This window comes from Suncus etruscus, chromosome 3, assembly GCF_024139225.1.
Source record: "Suncus etruscus isolate mSunEtr1 chromosome 3, mSunEtr1.pri.cur, whole genome shotgun sequence".
Lineage (NCBI taxonomy): Eukaryota > Metazoa > Chordata > Mammalia > Eulipotyphla > Soricidae > Suncus > Suncus etruscus.
Window position 1 is genome coordinate 38,293,745 of NC_064850.1, and position 17,146 is coordinate 38,310,890.

At 44.1% G+C, this 17,146-nt stretch overlaps 1 protein-coding gene across 1 annotated transcript; it reads right to left on the minus strand.

Moving 5' to 3' along the window:
- Positions 1-3,107: 3,107 nt before the first annotated feature.
- LOC126003575 (serpin A11-like) lies at positions 3,108-12,428 on the minus strand. The gene is made up of 5 exons (XM_049769854.1): positions 12,312-12,428; positions 9,394-10,046; positions 7,533-7,806; positions 4,939-5,086; positions 3,108-3,393 (listed from the first exon to the last, which is right to left on the minus strand). The coding sequence occupies exons 2-5, from the start codon at positions 10,028-10,030 to the stop codon at positions 3,190-3,192; spliced, it is 1,263 nt and encodes a 420-aa protein (XP_049625811.1). The 5' UTR covers positions 10,031-10,046; positions 12,312-12,428; the 3' UTR covers positions 3,108-3,189.
- Between the last annotated feature and the right edge of the window lie 4,718 nt (positions 12,429-17,146).

Sequence of the window (17,146 nt, forward strand, 5' to 3'; positions counted from 1 at the left end):
GAAACCATATAGGATGTTGGAGATCAAACGCCCTACCTGCTGAATGCCAGGTGAATGCTCTATCTTCTGCACTATTTCTCTAGCCCATGGCATTCTCTTTTGTCTGATACTATGCCTTCCCTACATGAACCCCCAAAACTTGCACTCTTTGCTGACCTGCCCAAAGTACACGTTGCAGAGCCTGCCTGAACATCAGAGAGCTGCTCCCACCAGGAACCCCTGATGCCTTGTGATAAAGATAAGTTGGGGCTTCTCCTAACAGTTTGAGCTGAAAAAAGCCTCTTCTGCAGGCAGCTAGAAAACTTTGGGGGTGGGGGAAACAACTCTCTTAGAGCCCTTAGGGGGTTCACACACAGCTGTTAGAAGGCCCCCTTTGATTTTCATTCCTCTCCTACTTTCCCTGCTTAGGTCTGATTGAATTCAGCAGTCCCTGCTGGAGCAGCCTCTTGGAAGGTTCTTTGCATAAAAATGTGGGTTAGCTTCAGAGAGAGGCAGCTGGGGTGGCTTCCTTCAATTCTGGGGCCACCCCTGGTGCCACACAGGCAGAGCTCTGAGGCTGTGATGCCTGGATGTGAGCAGAGCTATGAAGCTGTGGGACTGAGCTCCCTCTCCATCCTACCATGGAAAACAGTTTCCCATAAAAGGAAGAGATCAGTCTCTGAGTTGTTCCTTGCTGGGGAGAAATGCACAGGAACACTGGCTGGGAATGGAGATGGGAGGACAGATGCAGGACTGTGAGGGCTGCTCTGCCTTCTGTCAGCACTTTTGAGCTGTGCGATGGCAGTGACTCTCCTCCCAGAGAAACCTGCTTTTCTAGTCCTGCTTAAAGATTTCTCCCAAGAGCTCCCTGCAAGCAAACCTCTCCCTGTGTGTTTCCAGGAACCAGAATTGCAACCTGAAGCCACTGCTTTGAGCTCCTGTTTCTCTTGTAAGGGGCACACTAATTGCTCTGTGTGTGGGGATTAAGTGATATCATGTGGCAGACCATAAGCCTGAAGCACACTGCACTGGCATTCAAAGGCATTCTCCGTTTCTACCATGCATAAACTGGAACCCTTTTGATTCCTGGTTAACCTTTGCAGCAGTATCACAGAAAGCAGGGCACAGGGACTGAAGCAGCATCAATAAACAAACAAAAATACAATCTCACAGAAAATAATAGGTAGCACATGCCAGAGTCTTTTTTTCCCTCCTGTTGACACCTTGTATTACCTTTGGTTCCTTGGAGGTATGTTTTCATTAGAACAGGAAGTTTGTGGGGGAGATTGGAAGTGTGTGTGGGTAGGGTTGAACTTTTAAGGCTTATGAAAAGCTTGTGACCATCCAGGTGAGCAGAGGAACCAGGCAGGGGATAAATTAGCTGTGACAAAGTGCACAATCAAGCTTGATCAACTGGATCAAGCAGCAGAGTTTAAAATAAATAAACAAGTAGGGACTACAGTGAGTGGGTAGGGAATTTGCCTTGCACATGGCTGATCAGGGCTCTATCTCCAGCATCCCATATGAACCATTGAACCTGCCAGGAGTGATTCCTGAGCATAGAGCTAGGTAGTAACCCTGAACACCACCAAGTCTGTTTCCAAACAAAAAACAAAAAACAAAAAACAAAACAAAACAAAAAAGGCGGGAGTCATAGTACAGAGGGTAGGACATTTGCCTTGCTTGTAGATGACTTGAATCCAATCCTGAGCATGCCATCTGCATCTGAGCATGCCCCCCAAGCACTGCTAAGAGTGATTCCTAAGCAAAGAGCAGAAGTAACTGCTCTGCAGTAACATCACTTCTGGGAGTGTTTGGATGTGGCCTCCCAATAATAAATGAAATGAAAAACATTTGATAAAGATTTTCTGTAGATGAGAAGAAATGGAAGCAAAAGGAGCAAAGGTATACACACACACACACACACACATACACACACACACACACACACACACACACACACACACACACACACACACACCTAGTTGTAGGGTTGGCTGCAAGGCAAGTCTCTTCTCCAAGTGCTACTGATCTATCAGCATTCTACTCCTCTGAGGCCTCAGACATGCTCTGTGAGTAAATATTTCACCCTTCAATCCCATATGCCTGCCTGGTCACTTATCTCTGCTGCTGTAGCCAAGACCTGGGAGCCACTAAAGACCATTAAGCTCTCCAATGTTGAATGGAGCACATAGGTGGAAGCAGAATGAGGGGCCTGAAACAAACCATGGAGACAAGAGAGGCTGGGGTGCAAGAGAAGTGAGGTAGAGGGGCAGACTCCCTGTCGAAGAGAAAACAGTTCTCAAGCTGGGTAGTGTCCTTATGGGAAAGAAAATGAAACTGTTAGTGGGGGGGGTTGTCTTGGGGACAATATTCATCTGTCCACAGCCACTCTGGAGGGAGGGTCTAGGCCTGGAGATTATACAATTTACTTCAGAACATATTTGCCTTTTCCTGAGATTGTACTACTGATGGCTCATGTCCCTGCCCTGCTTCCAAATCCAAAATTTTGAAATTCTTCCTTCCAAGTTGGTCCTGAGTAAAATAAGCCACTTATAAGAAACAAAATAATGTTTATAGGCAAACAGTGCTGGAAAAGCTGAGAGAGAAAAATATGTCGTACTCATAAGCCACAATTAAAGTGTTAAAATATATACTCAGGTCTTGGGGTGTGGCTGAGTATAGTAAAGAGCACAGTAAAGGAGATATCAACAAAAGACAGTTTATGTGTGCCAAGAGAAAACAAAGAAATAGGTTCAGTTGGAGAGTACACCTGGTAGGGTGCTTGCCTTGCATAGATGGATCAAGGTTTGATCCCCTGCTTCTCATATGGTCCCCTATGGCCCACTAGGAATGATTCCCTGAGCACAAAGCCAGGAGTATACCCTGAGAACTGCTGAGTGTGACCCTAAACAAGAAAAATAGGTTCTAGTTGTACCAATTTAATTTACAGAGGCTGGAGAGATGGCACAGAAATTAAAGCACTTGTCTTGCATCCCACCAACTCTTATTAAATCCCGGACACCATAAATGGTCTCCCAAGCACTAGTACAGCTACCACTGACACCAGACTCCAGGAAACTGTAGAATAAGCAAGATTATAGCCACAGGCCCCACTGAAGCTTTAATAGAATCCTGGTCTTCCAGTACAGGAGACTCAAAATGCTTGTACAGGTTGGTACAACCCTGTGATCTGTTCACAGGTAGGGATCACCCTGTGGCTGGCTCCACCACCTTTCCCAGGAAGAGCAAGCTCTGTGTGGTCACCTCCCAGAGGAGTAACAGAAAAGGTCTGTTGAAATGGGCAGGGCCCCCCCACGTTGTGTTCTGAGACTGTGGCTGGGAGAGGAGCCCTGAAGCAGCTCCTGCCTCAGTTCCTCGCTCACTCATGTCCACGGTCGCCTTGTGTGACACCTAAGAGGAGAGAAGGAGAGCAGAAATTACATCAGTTCCGGTGTCTTGAAGAGGATCGTGACCTTGTGTGGCTCTGAGGATAGGAGGGCAGAGGCCTCCATTCAGAGCCTTTTGGGTTCTGCCTTCCAAGGAGCTGGAAGTATTAACATCCTCCATGCTCTTCCCTTCATCTTATTCTGGGGATCTGCAAGATGTTTTGCTTTTGTTCAGGAAGACTATGAGCTGCCCCAGGCTGAGACACAAAACAGGACACTCATATTCAGCAGCTACTTTAGGAGCATTTTTGGAGCTCCAAGCACTGGCTTTAGAGTCATTTTATGCTTCCAGCTGCAACTACCCTTTCTAAGCCCCAGTCTTTTCCCCCTAACATGGCTTTCCCAGACTAAACATACAGTTTTCTAAATGACCTTAGTGGAAAAAGGTTTCTACCAGCCTTTAAAAGCAAACAAACAAGAAAACTAATTTTTCCACAACTTCTTAGAAGAAAAAGATTATTTAGTTTTAAGAACAGTTGAAACATATGATGGACATAATAAACCCTTTTGTTTTAAAATGTTTTTACAAAAACATAAAATTAGCATTCAAGATCATCATGAAAGGAACTCTTTTACAGGGCACATGATTTTTCCATCTCTTCTTTCCCACAGCAGATATGGGAACATATGTACACATGTGCATACATGCTTGTTAGCACATAGATCCACACCTGTGGCCATTTCCCTAAGGCTTGGCATCATAGCTGGTCATTCCTAAATACTTTTCCTTTGTTCTTCCATGAATGTCATTATCTCTCTGTTCTAAGACAGAAACTAGAAAGCAGTAAAAATCTTAGCTTCCTTTCCTCTAGTAGAAAATATATCTTATTTCTATCTTCTGGCTAGTGGTCATCAATCCACCCAACCTAACCATGACTCATAGGGCTGTCTTCAGAAGAAACCATGACCTCATGGCTAGGATAGAATTTCTGAGTACAGAATGCTTTGGTCAATGGCATGGGAATGACCAGGCAATGCACAAGCTCATGTGCTTCAAGCCACGACATGTTTCCTTTTTCCTTTCTACCATGCAATAAGAATGACATGACCAAAAGGGAGGCCCTTCTTTACTGATATTCTAGAAGTAAGAAGGCAGAGTTGTATCCAGACAACAGTGACATGTAAAATCACAGGAAAAGAATATTTTTAAAGATAAAGCACTAGATAGGAGCTGCTGTTGCATATACGCAGATGCATATATGTCCTGTTCCTGTTTTCCCCCAATCTGACAGTGATGAGGAAGACAGATGAAGTCTACCTATCTGTCCTGATATCAAGAACAAAAAATGAAAGCAAAGCTAATTTCAAGGCTGTAGGATTTTCTATGGAAAGAGCCTAAATACACCCACCTACTTGATTCAGGATTGTGTCTTGTCTAGGAGAATGTAGGAAGGTGTGTTTGGATAAAGAACTTCCCACCAAACAAAGAAAGAGAAACTTAGCTTGCAAGTGTACCACGGATCAAAGGAGGAAAGACACCCCCTAAATCCCTACTCATCTATTCCATTACCCTAGAGATGGTTTTGTTGAGCTGTCCAATGATGCCCAATAAGTCAGCTTCTGTGTTGAATATGTTGATGAGACCAAGATGTGGAAGTATCTCTTCCAGGTTATATGCTCCAGAAATGGCAAACCGTGGCAAGTGCAAATCCAGCAGGCTAGAGAAACAAGCAGACAGAGGACAGATGATGCCATCTGATAACATGGGAGACCTTTGTGAGACATAGGTGTTTCACAAGGTACTATCCATATGTCAGAAAAGTTCATGACGCAGAACTGCCTCCTCTTCAGACATCCCAAAGTTTGAAGACTTCTGGCGTGAGCATCTTTGGTCACCATTATAGATGCTTTCTAGAATTGAATTTACCTGCTGGTTCAGTGTCCAAATGTCCATGGCTCCTGCCTCCATGTTCATCTCATTGACAAATTCTGCTGTCTCAACTTCTCATCTGCCTCCTGACTCTATCCCTGATAACTTCTTATACCAGACAAAGTCCCTTATCAACTGTCTGAGCTTCTGGACTGTGAGAGCTCAAAAAAGGATGAAAAAAAGAGTATGATTTGTGGGCCTGAGTCAATAGAACATCTCTCCTCCTGCCCCTGGCCTCTGCCTTTCCTATCCAATCATCACACTCCCTGGGATAAGGTTGTAGACTTCTTTTCCCTTCTTTCGATTCTCTTTGATTAATTTGACCATTGTCAAAGCAGTCATAAACATGGCAGTCAAATGGACAGCTAAGAAAGGTCCATTCCTAGTGGTGCTTTAAAGAACAGTGGTGCAGAAATATTACTAGTTCTACTCTGGAGAATGTGAAGGTTCTGTCCCTCCAGGAGATGGTAGTTGGAAGTCAAGGGCCAGAGAGTAAAAGGGAGACATAGGTGTAGAGGAGAGAAATAAGCCATCTTGGTCTGTTAGGCAAGTTTCCTTAGACAGCACTTGGAGGGGGGGCCCCAGCAATGAGGGGTGTGTGTGTGTGTGTGTGTGTGTGTGTGTGTGGAGAATTCACTGCATAGTGGGGAGTCACTAAGGCAAAGTAAGAGAGGGCTGACCAGGGAGGGTGTTCCCAGAAAAGCTAACTCTCCCTCAATGCAAGTATTCATGTCTGAAACCAATTAATGTGCTGCTGTTGGCACCCCCTGAAATTCATGTTATATGTCCATTATATCTTAACCAAACCATTAGTTGCTGAATAAGTTAGAATAATTTTTAATAGTGCTATGCTATTATAACTTTCATCTGAGATACAGTAAGAGAGAACATGTAAGATTCAGAAAAAGATAACTTAGGTGGGGTTTGCTTTATGAAGGTCAAAGTAGAACCTTCTTTAGGAAAAGTCTAGAAGTATGTCTAGCATTTCCTCCCACAGGGCTGAGAGTAGCAATTCAATCGATCTATATTGTTTTATAGTGGCTGTCCATAATCTATGATCATGACTGTCACGATCATCTCCTCTCTTCTCCTCCCCTTCCCTCCTCTATCCTCTTCTCTCTTTATTCCTCTCCCTTTCTCTCCTCTCTCCTTTCCTTCCCTCTCCTCTCTCTGCTTCCCCTCCCCCTTTTGCTTCTCCCCTCCCCTTTCATCTCCTCTCTTCTCCTTTTCTCCCCTGTTCTCTCCTCTCTTCTTATCCCCTCTCCTCCCCTCCCTCCCCTGTCTTCTCCTCTCCTCCCTTCTCCCCGCTTTTCTCCTCACCCCATCTCTCCTCCCTTCCCCTCACCTCTCTTCTTCTTTCCTATCCTCTCCTCTCCCACTTTTGTTTTTTTTTTCTATTTGTGTTTTTGAGCCACCTCAGAGTTTACTTCAGACTCTGTGCTTAACAATGAATCCTGGCAGTACTTAGGGGACCATATGTGATAGAGGTGATTGAATAAAGGTATTGTCTATATATGAGGCACGTTCCTTACCCTCCCCCCTTTATTATTTCTCTAGCCCTACTTCTTTAATTTGGTACTGAAATTTCCACTCAAATTGTAAGACCACCCTGAAGACAGTATAAGTTCCTCCATCCTAAGATATCGGCTATTTTATACTTACTGGCTGACCTCTTAGCCACCACCCTCATATTCTGAAACCCTCCCTCTTTAGAATGAAGTTTTGTGTAAGGCAGAGTGAGTTGACCTAGCAGTCATTTCTGAACCACATCTTGAACCTCCCAACCATGTCCTGATCAAAGCTCCAATCCATCAAAAAAAAAAAAAAAAAAGGAAAAAACTGGTTATCTGACAGTTCCCAAGAATATGTAAACACTATACTCTCCAGGTTGATCTTCGTTTACCAGTCCTTGTAAAGGGCATAAGGAAGAAAGAATATTGAGGAAGTTTGAGGCAATAGGAGACTGGAGAAAGAGTAGAATGGTTAACAGCCAGTTAGCACTTACACTAAAAAAAAATCTCTGCAGGTACTAACCCAGAGCATCATCTAAACATCCCACAGGGTAGTTCTTATGGCCTTGACTTCCTCTGATGAATTTAAGGTCAAATATATAAGAAAATGCTGGTGAGGCAGTGAACAGTAGTAAAGGGTGGGACTCTTAAAGTTAGTGTGGACTAGGATCTACTAGGATTCTTGAATAAAGTCCAGGAAAGTCCTCCTGTTGTAACACTTACCTAGGCATAAGGAACTGGTTCCATTTTCTTAGTGTCTCAGGCTGCAGAGCTGCCTCCACTTCTGACATCTTCCCAGGATCAGGAAGGATGAACAGGGCAAGTGCATTGCCACTAAATTCTATCTGGAGAACCATGCAAGCCAGATCCTGGTCGTAGAAGAACCGATGCATCACCTTTTGGTGCATCATGGGAATGAGGGTAGAAGTCTTCCCATTCACCAAGAATCTGCCTGGCTTCTGAGTTTGGTAGAGATGGAAAGGTTGCTTCCACTTGGCTAAGAACATGAGACCCACAAAAATATGAGAAAATGCATCAAGAACACAACCCTATGAAGATGGACTTGAAAGCAGAGATTGGTGTTTTCTACTGTGATATTTACTTACTTATTTTCTTATTTTTAACTAATGTGGTACTTTAAGCTCTATGGAGGAATATTTATTTATACATTTTCTTCAGTAATACATTTTCAGTAATACATTATGCATTTCTTCTTGTAATGAGCACTTAATATGTGTTTAAAAACATGCTAGTTGATGAGTAACTAGCATTCAAAGAGAAATTAACTATAACCTATGAAATTATTTGTTCAACAAGCATTTAAAATATGCCTGACTTGGGAGGAATATGCCTGAGGGCAACCTAGAAACACTGGAGAAATGCTAATATGCTGGTGTGGTCGAAGAATACTGTTCACTTGATATGAATAGCATTGTGAAAAAGAACACCCACAATAAAATATCTTGACTCTGTGTCCAACTCTGAATAATTAATGATAATTAAGACATATACTCTTCAGGCTTTTACCTATTTACAATAAGCTATACACAGAGGGGAACAGTTACACTAGCACTCTAGGGTGGGGCAAAGGAGGAAGATATGGGATATATGCTGGGAAATAGGGTGAAGGGAGGACAACCCTGGAGGTGGGAATGGCCTTGATTCATTGTCACTGTGTACCTTAAATATTACTGCAAAAGATTTGTTACTCACTTTGGTCACAGTAAAAATTATTAAAATAAAATACAATGAAAAAGAAAAATAAAGAGGCAGAAGAAAGAACAAAGGAAAGAAAGAAGGAAGGAAGGAATGAAGGGAGAGGGGAGGAAGGAATGGAGTGACAGAGGGAAAAAGAAAGGAAGATGGGTGTAAAGGAAAGAGAAAGGAAATGGGGGATGGAGGAAGAGAAGTGGGCGGATGGCAAAGTGGGGAGGAGGAAAGTAAGCAGAAAACATGAAGAAAAGGAGAAGGTAGGGCAGGAGGAGGAAAGAAGAAACAAAGGAAGAAAAAGAAGGGATGATAAAAGGAAAAAAGGAAAATGAAAGAAAGGAAGGAAAAAGGCAGGAAAAGAGGAAGAATGAAAGGAAGGGAGATAGGGAAGAAGGAAGGAAAATGGAATAAAGGAAGAAAAGGAGGAAAGGAAGGATAAAAGAAAAGAAGAAAAAAGATTTAAGGAGGAAGGAAGGAGGAAAAAAGGATAAAGTATGGAAGGAAGAAAGGAAGGATGAAAGGAAAAAAGGAAAGGAGAAAGTACAGAAGGAAGGATGGAAGAAAAAAGGAAGAAAGGAAATAAAAATGAGGGAACAAAAGGAGGGAGGGAGAAAGAAAAGAAAGAAAATTAAAAAAGGAAAAAGGGAGGGAGAAAGAAGAAAAGGAGAAAGGAAGAAAAAGGAAGGATAGAAGGAAAAGAGGGAAGGAAGGAAGGAAAGAAGGAAGGAAGGAAGGAAGGAAGGAAGGAAGGAAAGAAGGAAAGAAGGAAAGAAGGAAAGAAGGAAAAGAACAGGAGAAAGAAGAGAACTGAAGGTCCTTCTGAGCCTAGGTCAGAAGTGGGTGAGCACACTCTTCTGCACTGTGAAACCCTCACCTTTGAAGAAAATATAGTTGAGCAGGACCAGCGGGGTGTCTGGGCTGAGCTCCTGGAGCCAGTCCCCTACCTGCCCGTATGTCTGCTTCCTCACATACTGGTTCATCTGCCTCTGGGTGGCAGCTGCATCAGTGAAGTTGGCAGCTAGGGTGAGCACCCCATACAGCTCCCTGATGCGGTCCACGGCGAGCTGTGGCGGCGGCAGCTGCTTGTCCAGGAACAGGGCGTTGCCCACCTTGAGCTCTAGTTTGGGGCTGGGCAGGGCCAGCGTGTGCAGGAGACTCTGGAAGCCCCGATGGATGTCTGCTTCGGGAGTCTCTGTGAGGTTGAAGCCGAGGCTCTCCAGGATCTGCGTCGAGATGTTGGCTTGTGAGCCTAGAGCCATCATGGCCAAGGTGGTGGAGATGCTCACAGGGGAGAAGAAGACATTTCCGGGCCGCCCTGAGACCAGATGCTGGTACAAACGTAGAGCCAGGCTAGTGATGGTCGGGGTGATCTTGTGGTAGGCTGGTGTGGTCTCTGATTGCTGGGTGTTTGGGGCTAGGGCCACTTCTAAATGTTTATGGACATGTGGGGGCTGTCCATGGGCAGAAGCCAGGATTCCTGCTCCCAGCAGCCACAGCCATGCGGGTCTCATCTTCTGGAGACAAGACCTAGGGTGGGACATGATGTTCCATTTCCCTAGTAGCTTCCAGCCCACCCTAAATCCATCCACTGCTGAAAAGTCAGACAGTGGGTCCTGACTGCATCCTCAGAGGTTATGGGTGAGCAAGCAGGGACCACTAGTACTTGCCCCAAGAAATCAGCCTGCATTCTCCTACTCTTTGGGGTGGGGGGTACACCTGGTGTCACTCAAATTTAATCCTGGCTCTGCACTCAGAAATCGCTCCTGACAGGCTCAGGGGACATATGGAATGTTGGGGGTCGAACCTGGGTCCATCCCTGGTTGGCCGCATTCAAGGCAAATGGCCTACCACTGTACTATCTATCAAACCCCTCTCCTATGTTCTTTATTTTGTTTGCTTTGTTTTGTTTGGGGGCCACATATTGTGGTGCTCAGGGATTACTTCTGGCTCTGTGCTTAGAAATCACTCCTGATGGGCTCCAGAGACCATAGGGGAAGCCAGGGATTAACCTTCAGTTTGCCATGTGCAAGGTAAATGCCCTATCCACTGTTTTATTGGGCCTGCTTTCTGTGTACACAGGTCAAGAGAGTTTGGTTCTCTGGGGGGAAGTTGGGACTATGATAAAGCTCCCTGTCTCTTTCTGCCTTCATCTCTGCACTCCTCTTCCTCCCGCTTTCCCTCTTTACTGTTTTTCTGTCTTTTCCTCCCTCTTTCTCTTTTGTATCCTCCCTCCCTCCATTTCTTGCCTCTTATTCTCCCTCCCTTTCTTTTTCTTTCTCCCTTCCTCCCTCCCTCCATCCCTCTCTTCTTTCTTCTTTCCTCCTTCCCTCCCTTACTATCTTCCTCCCTCTCTTCCCTTCCTTTCCCCATTCCTTCTTTCCTCCCTCCTCTTTCCTTCCTTTTTCTTTCTTTCCTTCTTTCATGCCTTCCTTTTTCCTCCCTTCTTTCCTCCCTCCCCCTTTCCTTTCTTTCTTCCTTCCTTCCTTTCTTCCCTCCTTCCTTTCTCTCTTCATTCCTCTTCCTTCCTTCCCTCCTCTCTTCCTTCTTCTTCCTCCCCACCCTTTTCTTTCCAGTTTTCTTCAACCTTTTATTTAATACTTTTTAAAACTCAGGAGACCCTGCTCAGAGAAAATATTCAGGGCACCTGTAAGGATGACAAGCCATTGGATGGCAAGAACCTGGAGGTGAGGCTAGAGAGAAGCTGATTCCAGCTCTGCCACACCCTTGTCAACTCGGGTTTCTCTCCTTACATGCAGTATTGAACCCTTCTCATAGTCTGTGCAAAAACTGAGGGAAAGATGTTTAATGAGCTGAGTTGGGTTTCCTCCCAAATCCAGCATTTGAGGTCCAACCACCACAAGATGTGATCTTGGAGAAGGGCACTGCTGATGTGCAGAATTAAATAATGCCACTAGATGGGCCAGATATGATGGTTTCTATAGACAAAGGCTCAATTGGACACAGACACACCAACAGGGAGAACCAAGGTAGAGAAGAAAGAGACCAGGCAGAATATGGCCAGCTAAGAGGGCCCAAGATTACCTGCCAGATGGAGAGAGGCAGGCACAGATTGTTTGTCCTGGTCCTTAGCAGGAGCCCTCCTGCTGGCACTTTGAGCTGGCCTCTGGCCTCTTTAGCTCTGGCTCAGGTCTCTTCTGTCAACTAAGTAGCCCAGAATATGACATTGCAAGGTGACAGGCTAGGACATACATACAATGTGTCCTGTATTGAGTTTGTAATGTGCCGATCACTTCTAGGGTGTTCAGGTGGCTGGGCAGCAGGAAACCCTTGTTGAGGGCAGAGAACACAAAGAGCTCCAGTATCAGCTTAGACATGGTACCCTCTGCATATTCCACCAAGCCTGGTACCCTCACTTCCCTTTTGGCTGCCATAGGCACCCATGCACAACACACATGCTTAGACCCATGCATGTATGCAATATACATATATTCCCACATATTATGCACATCCATACATATTCAAATATATCAGTCACATGTATGTATGCACATACCTACTCAACACATTTATAAATACACACATATATACTACACTCATGCCTGCATAAAACATACCCTCATGTGTTCACACATACACATATATGTGTGTAGACAGGCACATTGATGCATAGATAGCCCTGACCTCACAGAACTTACCCCCCACATTGTCGTGAAAACACTCCTCTCAGTCTTGCTATCCTGGGGAGAAAAGTGACCCCCTTCCTTCCGGTAGCCCCTCACCACCCTCCATCACCCCTTCCCATATCATCACCTTTCTCCGAAATTGCCCAACCTGTGTTCTCTGGGTCAATGACTGATGTGGCCAAGTAGAGGAGATTGTATCTCGGCAGATGGTCTGTCACACAGGGTGCCCCAATCCCACAGCACACCCCTGAGAGCAGTTATTGGGAGAAAGGAATGTAACCTAGTCTGGCCTATGTTGAAACCTGTTTGCTGATCAAAGTGCTGTGTGCAGTTTCCCAAGGCCACCTCCTCCCCTTCCGCACAGCTCCAAGGGGCTTCCTTCATGCCTTCTCATCCATGCTGGATTTTGTTCCAGGGGATCATTCCAAGAAGCAGAACATCAAAATTGGAGGAACTTGGGGCAGTCATAGATGCCAGGAGTGGTGAGCTACTTTCAGACTGCCCTCTTCACCCCATGTTCATCCCATTGCACCCCCAGAGACCTCAGATGTCTAGAAGGTTCTATTTCTGAGAATATTGAGGATTTGGGTGTGCATCAAAATTCTGTAGGCAATCACTATGTGGAACTGAGAAGAACCTCTCAGAACTGCATGGTCCCCTCACAAAATGCAAGTGATCACATCTGACACTCAAAGGTTGGGTGAGTTGCAGGGATTCCTAAGCATGCAATACATGAAGCATCTCAAGATAGAAAAAGTCAAGGTTAATAGTGCCACCTTCTTACTGAAGTGGGTGTCATTATACCCCATCCACTCCTTTTCTTGTAGGAAATTAATTTTTTCACATTCTCACACATTATGTGCTCATTAGATACACTCCCAAGAAGGGTTGGCAAGAGCAAAGGGAAGAGGAGTAAAAGGGAGGCGAAGTATTTTGGATTCTCTCTAAGACTGGAGGCTAGGGAACACTGCTGAGTTCATAGTGACCTGGTATGGGACAATTTGGCACATGGCAAGATAATAATGATGAGCAGTGAAGGAAGGTTGGTCCTGCCCAGCACCACCCAAGTTGAGGAGCACTAGATTTATGCCACCTAAATGGAGTCTTCCAGGAGGCCCAAAACCTTGGTATGAGTTGTGCATCCAAAGAAACAGGCTTGGGGCCAGGACCTACAACTGTGAGGTGTAATGAGCACGATTTAAATTCCAGATTCAAATTGATGTCCCAGTTTCTGGTAAATTTCCTACCACTACACTGTCAGTTTCTTAGAATCTTCCTGCCTTCTTGCCTATCTGCTAGGAATATGGGCTTTTCCCTCTTGCAAACAATGGTGGGCCAATCATCTGTAAAAGCCTATTCAAAATATCTGAAGTCCCAAATTCAAGACTTAGAAGGATATTATTGCACTTTTCTTTGGGGCATATTCCATCCCATCTCTGATACTAAAACTGTGGGTGTGGGTGGTGGCTGGTTTCCTGCCTTCCCTCTGGGGTAACACGTACTTACCACAGTTTCCTGGGCTGGGGCTTCTGGTCTTCTGTCCACAGGAAAGTGGTATTTGCAGTTCACAGTCAATATTTTTCAGTGTGGTCCCCAGAACTGGTATTTGGACAAGGCACCACAAACAGGAAGAGACTTTCTGTTTGTTTTAAGTAATGGTCCATTTAAGTAATGGTTTGTCCTTCAGCAAACAAAGAAATTGAATGACATCTTGATTCTGGGTCCAGCTGGGTTAGCAGATAGTCTGGTGCTGTGGGGGCAGCCAGCAGGGTGCAGTTGCTCCCTATCCATATTTGGAGTTGGTGCATTTTTGGGTGATTATTTCTCTGGATTCTGTTCCCAGGAAAGGTGGGAGAGGCATGGTCAATCTTACTGAATGTGGGAAACCAGGCCTCTGGGCAATAGCCACATGGTTATTGTGGCTAAAGAAATGACGCTCTCTCCTTAATCAAGTGGTCACTCCCTGCCAGACCATTTCATTATCATGTTACTTACTTTATTTTTGTTTTAATATTTTTATTTTATTAAAGCAACGCTATTTGCGAAGTTATTTATGATTGAGTTCCAGCAGTGATCCCACCACCAGTGTCAACTTCCCTCCTCCATTTCCCCAATGTTCCCTCCTACCTACGTCTGATTCTTTGACTAGCACCTTTTTCTATCTTTTTGGCTTTTAGGCCACTTCAAGCAGTGTTCAAGGCTCACTCCTGGCTCTGCAGGAGTAAGGGATCATTCCTGGGTGCTGGGGGAACCAGACAGGATGCCAGAGATTGAACCTAGGTCAGCTGCATTCAAGGCAAGCTCCCTATCCACTATGCTATTGCTCTGACCAAACAGGCACATTTTTAAAGTTTGATTGTTAAAGTTTGGAACTTAGTGTTGTGGACTCTGCAGTTTAGATTTTAGCTAAACCAGTCCTTTATTTTTTTTTATTTGTGTGTGTGTGTGTGTGTGTGTGTGTGTGTGTGTGTGTGTGTGTGTGTATGTGTTTGAGGCTATCCCCAGCAGTGCTCAGGGCTTACTTCTGACTCTATGCTCACAGAATGTTTGGTGACCACATATAGTGTTGGGATCAAACTAGGATAGTCACACAAGAAAAAATTTTATTTAATTTTATTGTTCTGTTCATTTTAATTTTTATTTTTAATAATATTTGTATTTAAACACCATGATTACAAACATGACTATAGTTGGATTTCAGTCACAAAAAGAGCAACCCCCCTTCACCAGTGCAACATTCCCACCACCAAGATCCCCATATCCCTCCTATCACAACCCCTGCCTGTTTTTGAGACAAGCATTCTACTTCTTTCACTCATTAGATGGCCATGATAGTTGTTAGTGTAGTTATTTTCCTAATTGCACCACTACTCTTTGTGGTGAGCTTCATATTGTGAGCAGGTACTTGCGTACCTCATCTCTATTGTCTCTCGGGATTAATACAATAATGTCCTTAATTTTTCTTAAAACCCATAGATGAGTGAGACTATTATGTATCTTTCTCTCTCCCTCTGACTTATTTCATTCATCATAATAGACTCCATATGCATCCATGTATAAACAGGCAAATATTTTTATTTCTTGGTTTTTGTTTTTTTTTTGGGCCACACCCGGTGACGCTCAGGGGTTACTCCTGGCTATTGGCTCAGAAGTCGCTCCTGGCTTGGGGGACCATATGGGACGCCGGGGGATCGAACCGCGGTCCGTCCTAGGCTAGCGCAGGCAAGGCAGGCACCTTACCTCCAGCGCCACCGCCCGGCCCCATATATCTCTTTATTCCTTTAAGTATCTCTCTCCAGCCCCTTCTCTGTTACTCTAAGGAAATATCATGCATGCACAGGAAAAGAAATCCTGAGAAGACATTGAAGAAGGAGCACAGGCAGAATCCTTTCTTTGAGAAGGAAATTCCTTTTGGGACATCAGTCAATCCAGAATGTTTCAGCCAGGAACAAAGCCTGAAGTTAAATGAGCATCTAATTTTAAATAAATCTCTTGGGGCCAGAGTTTAGATGGCTTGTAGAAGAGCTGAATTTTCTTAGTTTGTTGCAAAGATCCTGTGTCTTACTTATAAAAACAGCAGTTAAGCAAGTCTACATGGCAGAATTATTTAAGCACATGCAAAAAAAAAATAAAAAAAGAAGCAAAACTTGTTCCATGACTCTGAAACATTTTAAAGATTCCCCCAAAACTGGATCAGAGTGGAGCTGGCCTACTGTGAGATAATACTGAGATGACTGGCATGTGGCATGTGTGAGGTATGAGAAAGTTCCCTGTGGAAAATCTGGGAGAGATACTGACCTTGGGACTCGATTTACTGGTGGAAATTCTACCCATAGATGTTCTTAGTACTTCAACTGTTCCTTCTGGACCTCTAGTATTATCACTTGTTCAAAAACATATTTGGGGTTTGCCATCACCTCATAATTACATAAGTCAACTCCTTAAAATCTCAGTGCGTTCTTTCCACTTATTCTGTGTGTGAACGGGAAAAGAGGAAGACTAGAAAGTTTTGGATCAAGACCTCCTAGGCTCTGAACACCCATCAATCCCTAGGGCTAGAATAGGCTAAGAACCCTTTGAATGTTTACAAAGACACATTTGCAATATGAAGAAACAGGAAGACAAATTGTATGGCAAGGTATCCCTTTTCACCTAAGTGGAATCCAGATCCCTTTTGGCCTATACAGCAAATACTTTCCTTTAGCGATTGACTCCACACTAGAGAAGAATGAGCTAACTTTTAAAATGCATATTTTGGATTCTGCACCAGATCCAGTTCACTTTAGTAAGCAGGATGTGCTTAGTTGGGAAGTGTCTGTGTGGAAGCTGATCAAAGCAACCCACCTCCAAAGTGGCAGCCATTAACACATGGAAGAGATTCGTACTTCAATCCCTGGAGACCATGAAAGAGCCGAAATAAAAGCTGCCTTCAATGAATGCCAAACCTAGGATTCTAAAGAGAGAGTATTTGTGTAGAAGGTCCAGGTTCTAATGTCTCATATGAGAGGAAATTTGTGGAAGATAATGGATACCTACCATCTCATTTTAGCAGTACTCATGGATCACTATTGAGTGGTTCACAGTCGTTTTTTCTATGACTATATGGCAGGTATCATAGCTCCTAATAGGTGCCAAGTAGACTGGGCTACTTTAGTCTGACAATGTTCAGGATATTTGTTTAGTCTGACAATGTTCAGGATATTTCTCTCATTTTCCTTTACCTATTAACATTAAAATAGGTGACCTCTGAGTTAAAAATATTTCCCTTGTAGTGTTACTGGGCCTCTTTTAATCAACTGAAGACCTGGGTAAAAGAAAATTCTACTAGAAAATGCTTTTAAGACTCTAGCTGTTCCTTCTGGAGCCTGAGCATGATGGTCCATTCTAAATTTGGGACTTGCCAGCACCTCATAATTATACAAGTCAACTCCTTAAAATCTCAGTGTTTCCACCCTCATTTACTCTGTGTGTATAAATATAGTG

Bases quoted from the DNA above. Each gene is read 5' to 3' on its own strand.
- LOC126003575 (XM_049769854.1), bottom strand. From the start codon at position 10,030: ATGAGACCCGCATGGCTGTGGCTGCTGGGAGCAGGAATCCTGGCTTCT. The intron at 5,087-7,532 runs GTAAGTGTTACA...TTGTTTCTCTAG, and splicing joins AACCAGTTCCTTATGCCTAG to CCTGCTGGATTTGCACTTGC. The intron at 3,394-4,938 runs GTAATGGAATAG...CTCTCCTCTTAG, and splicing joins TCAACAAAACCATCTCTAGG to GTGTCACACAAGGCGACCGT.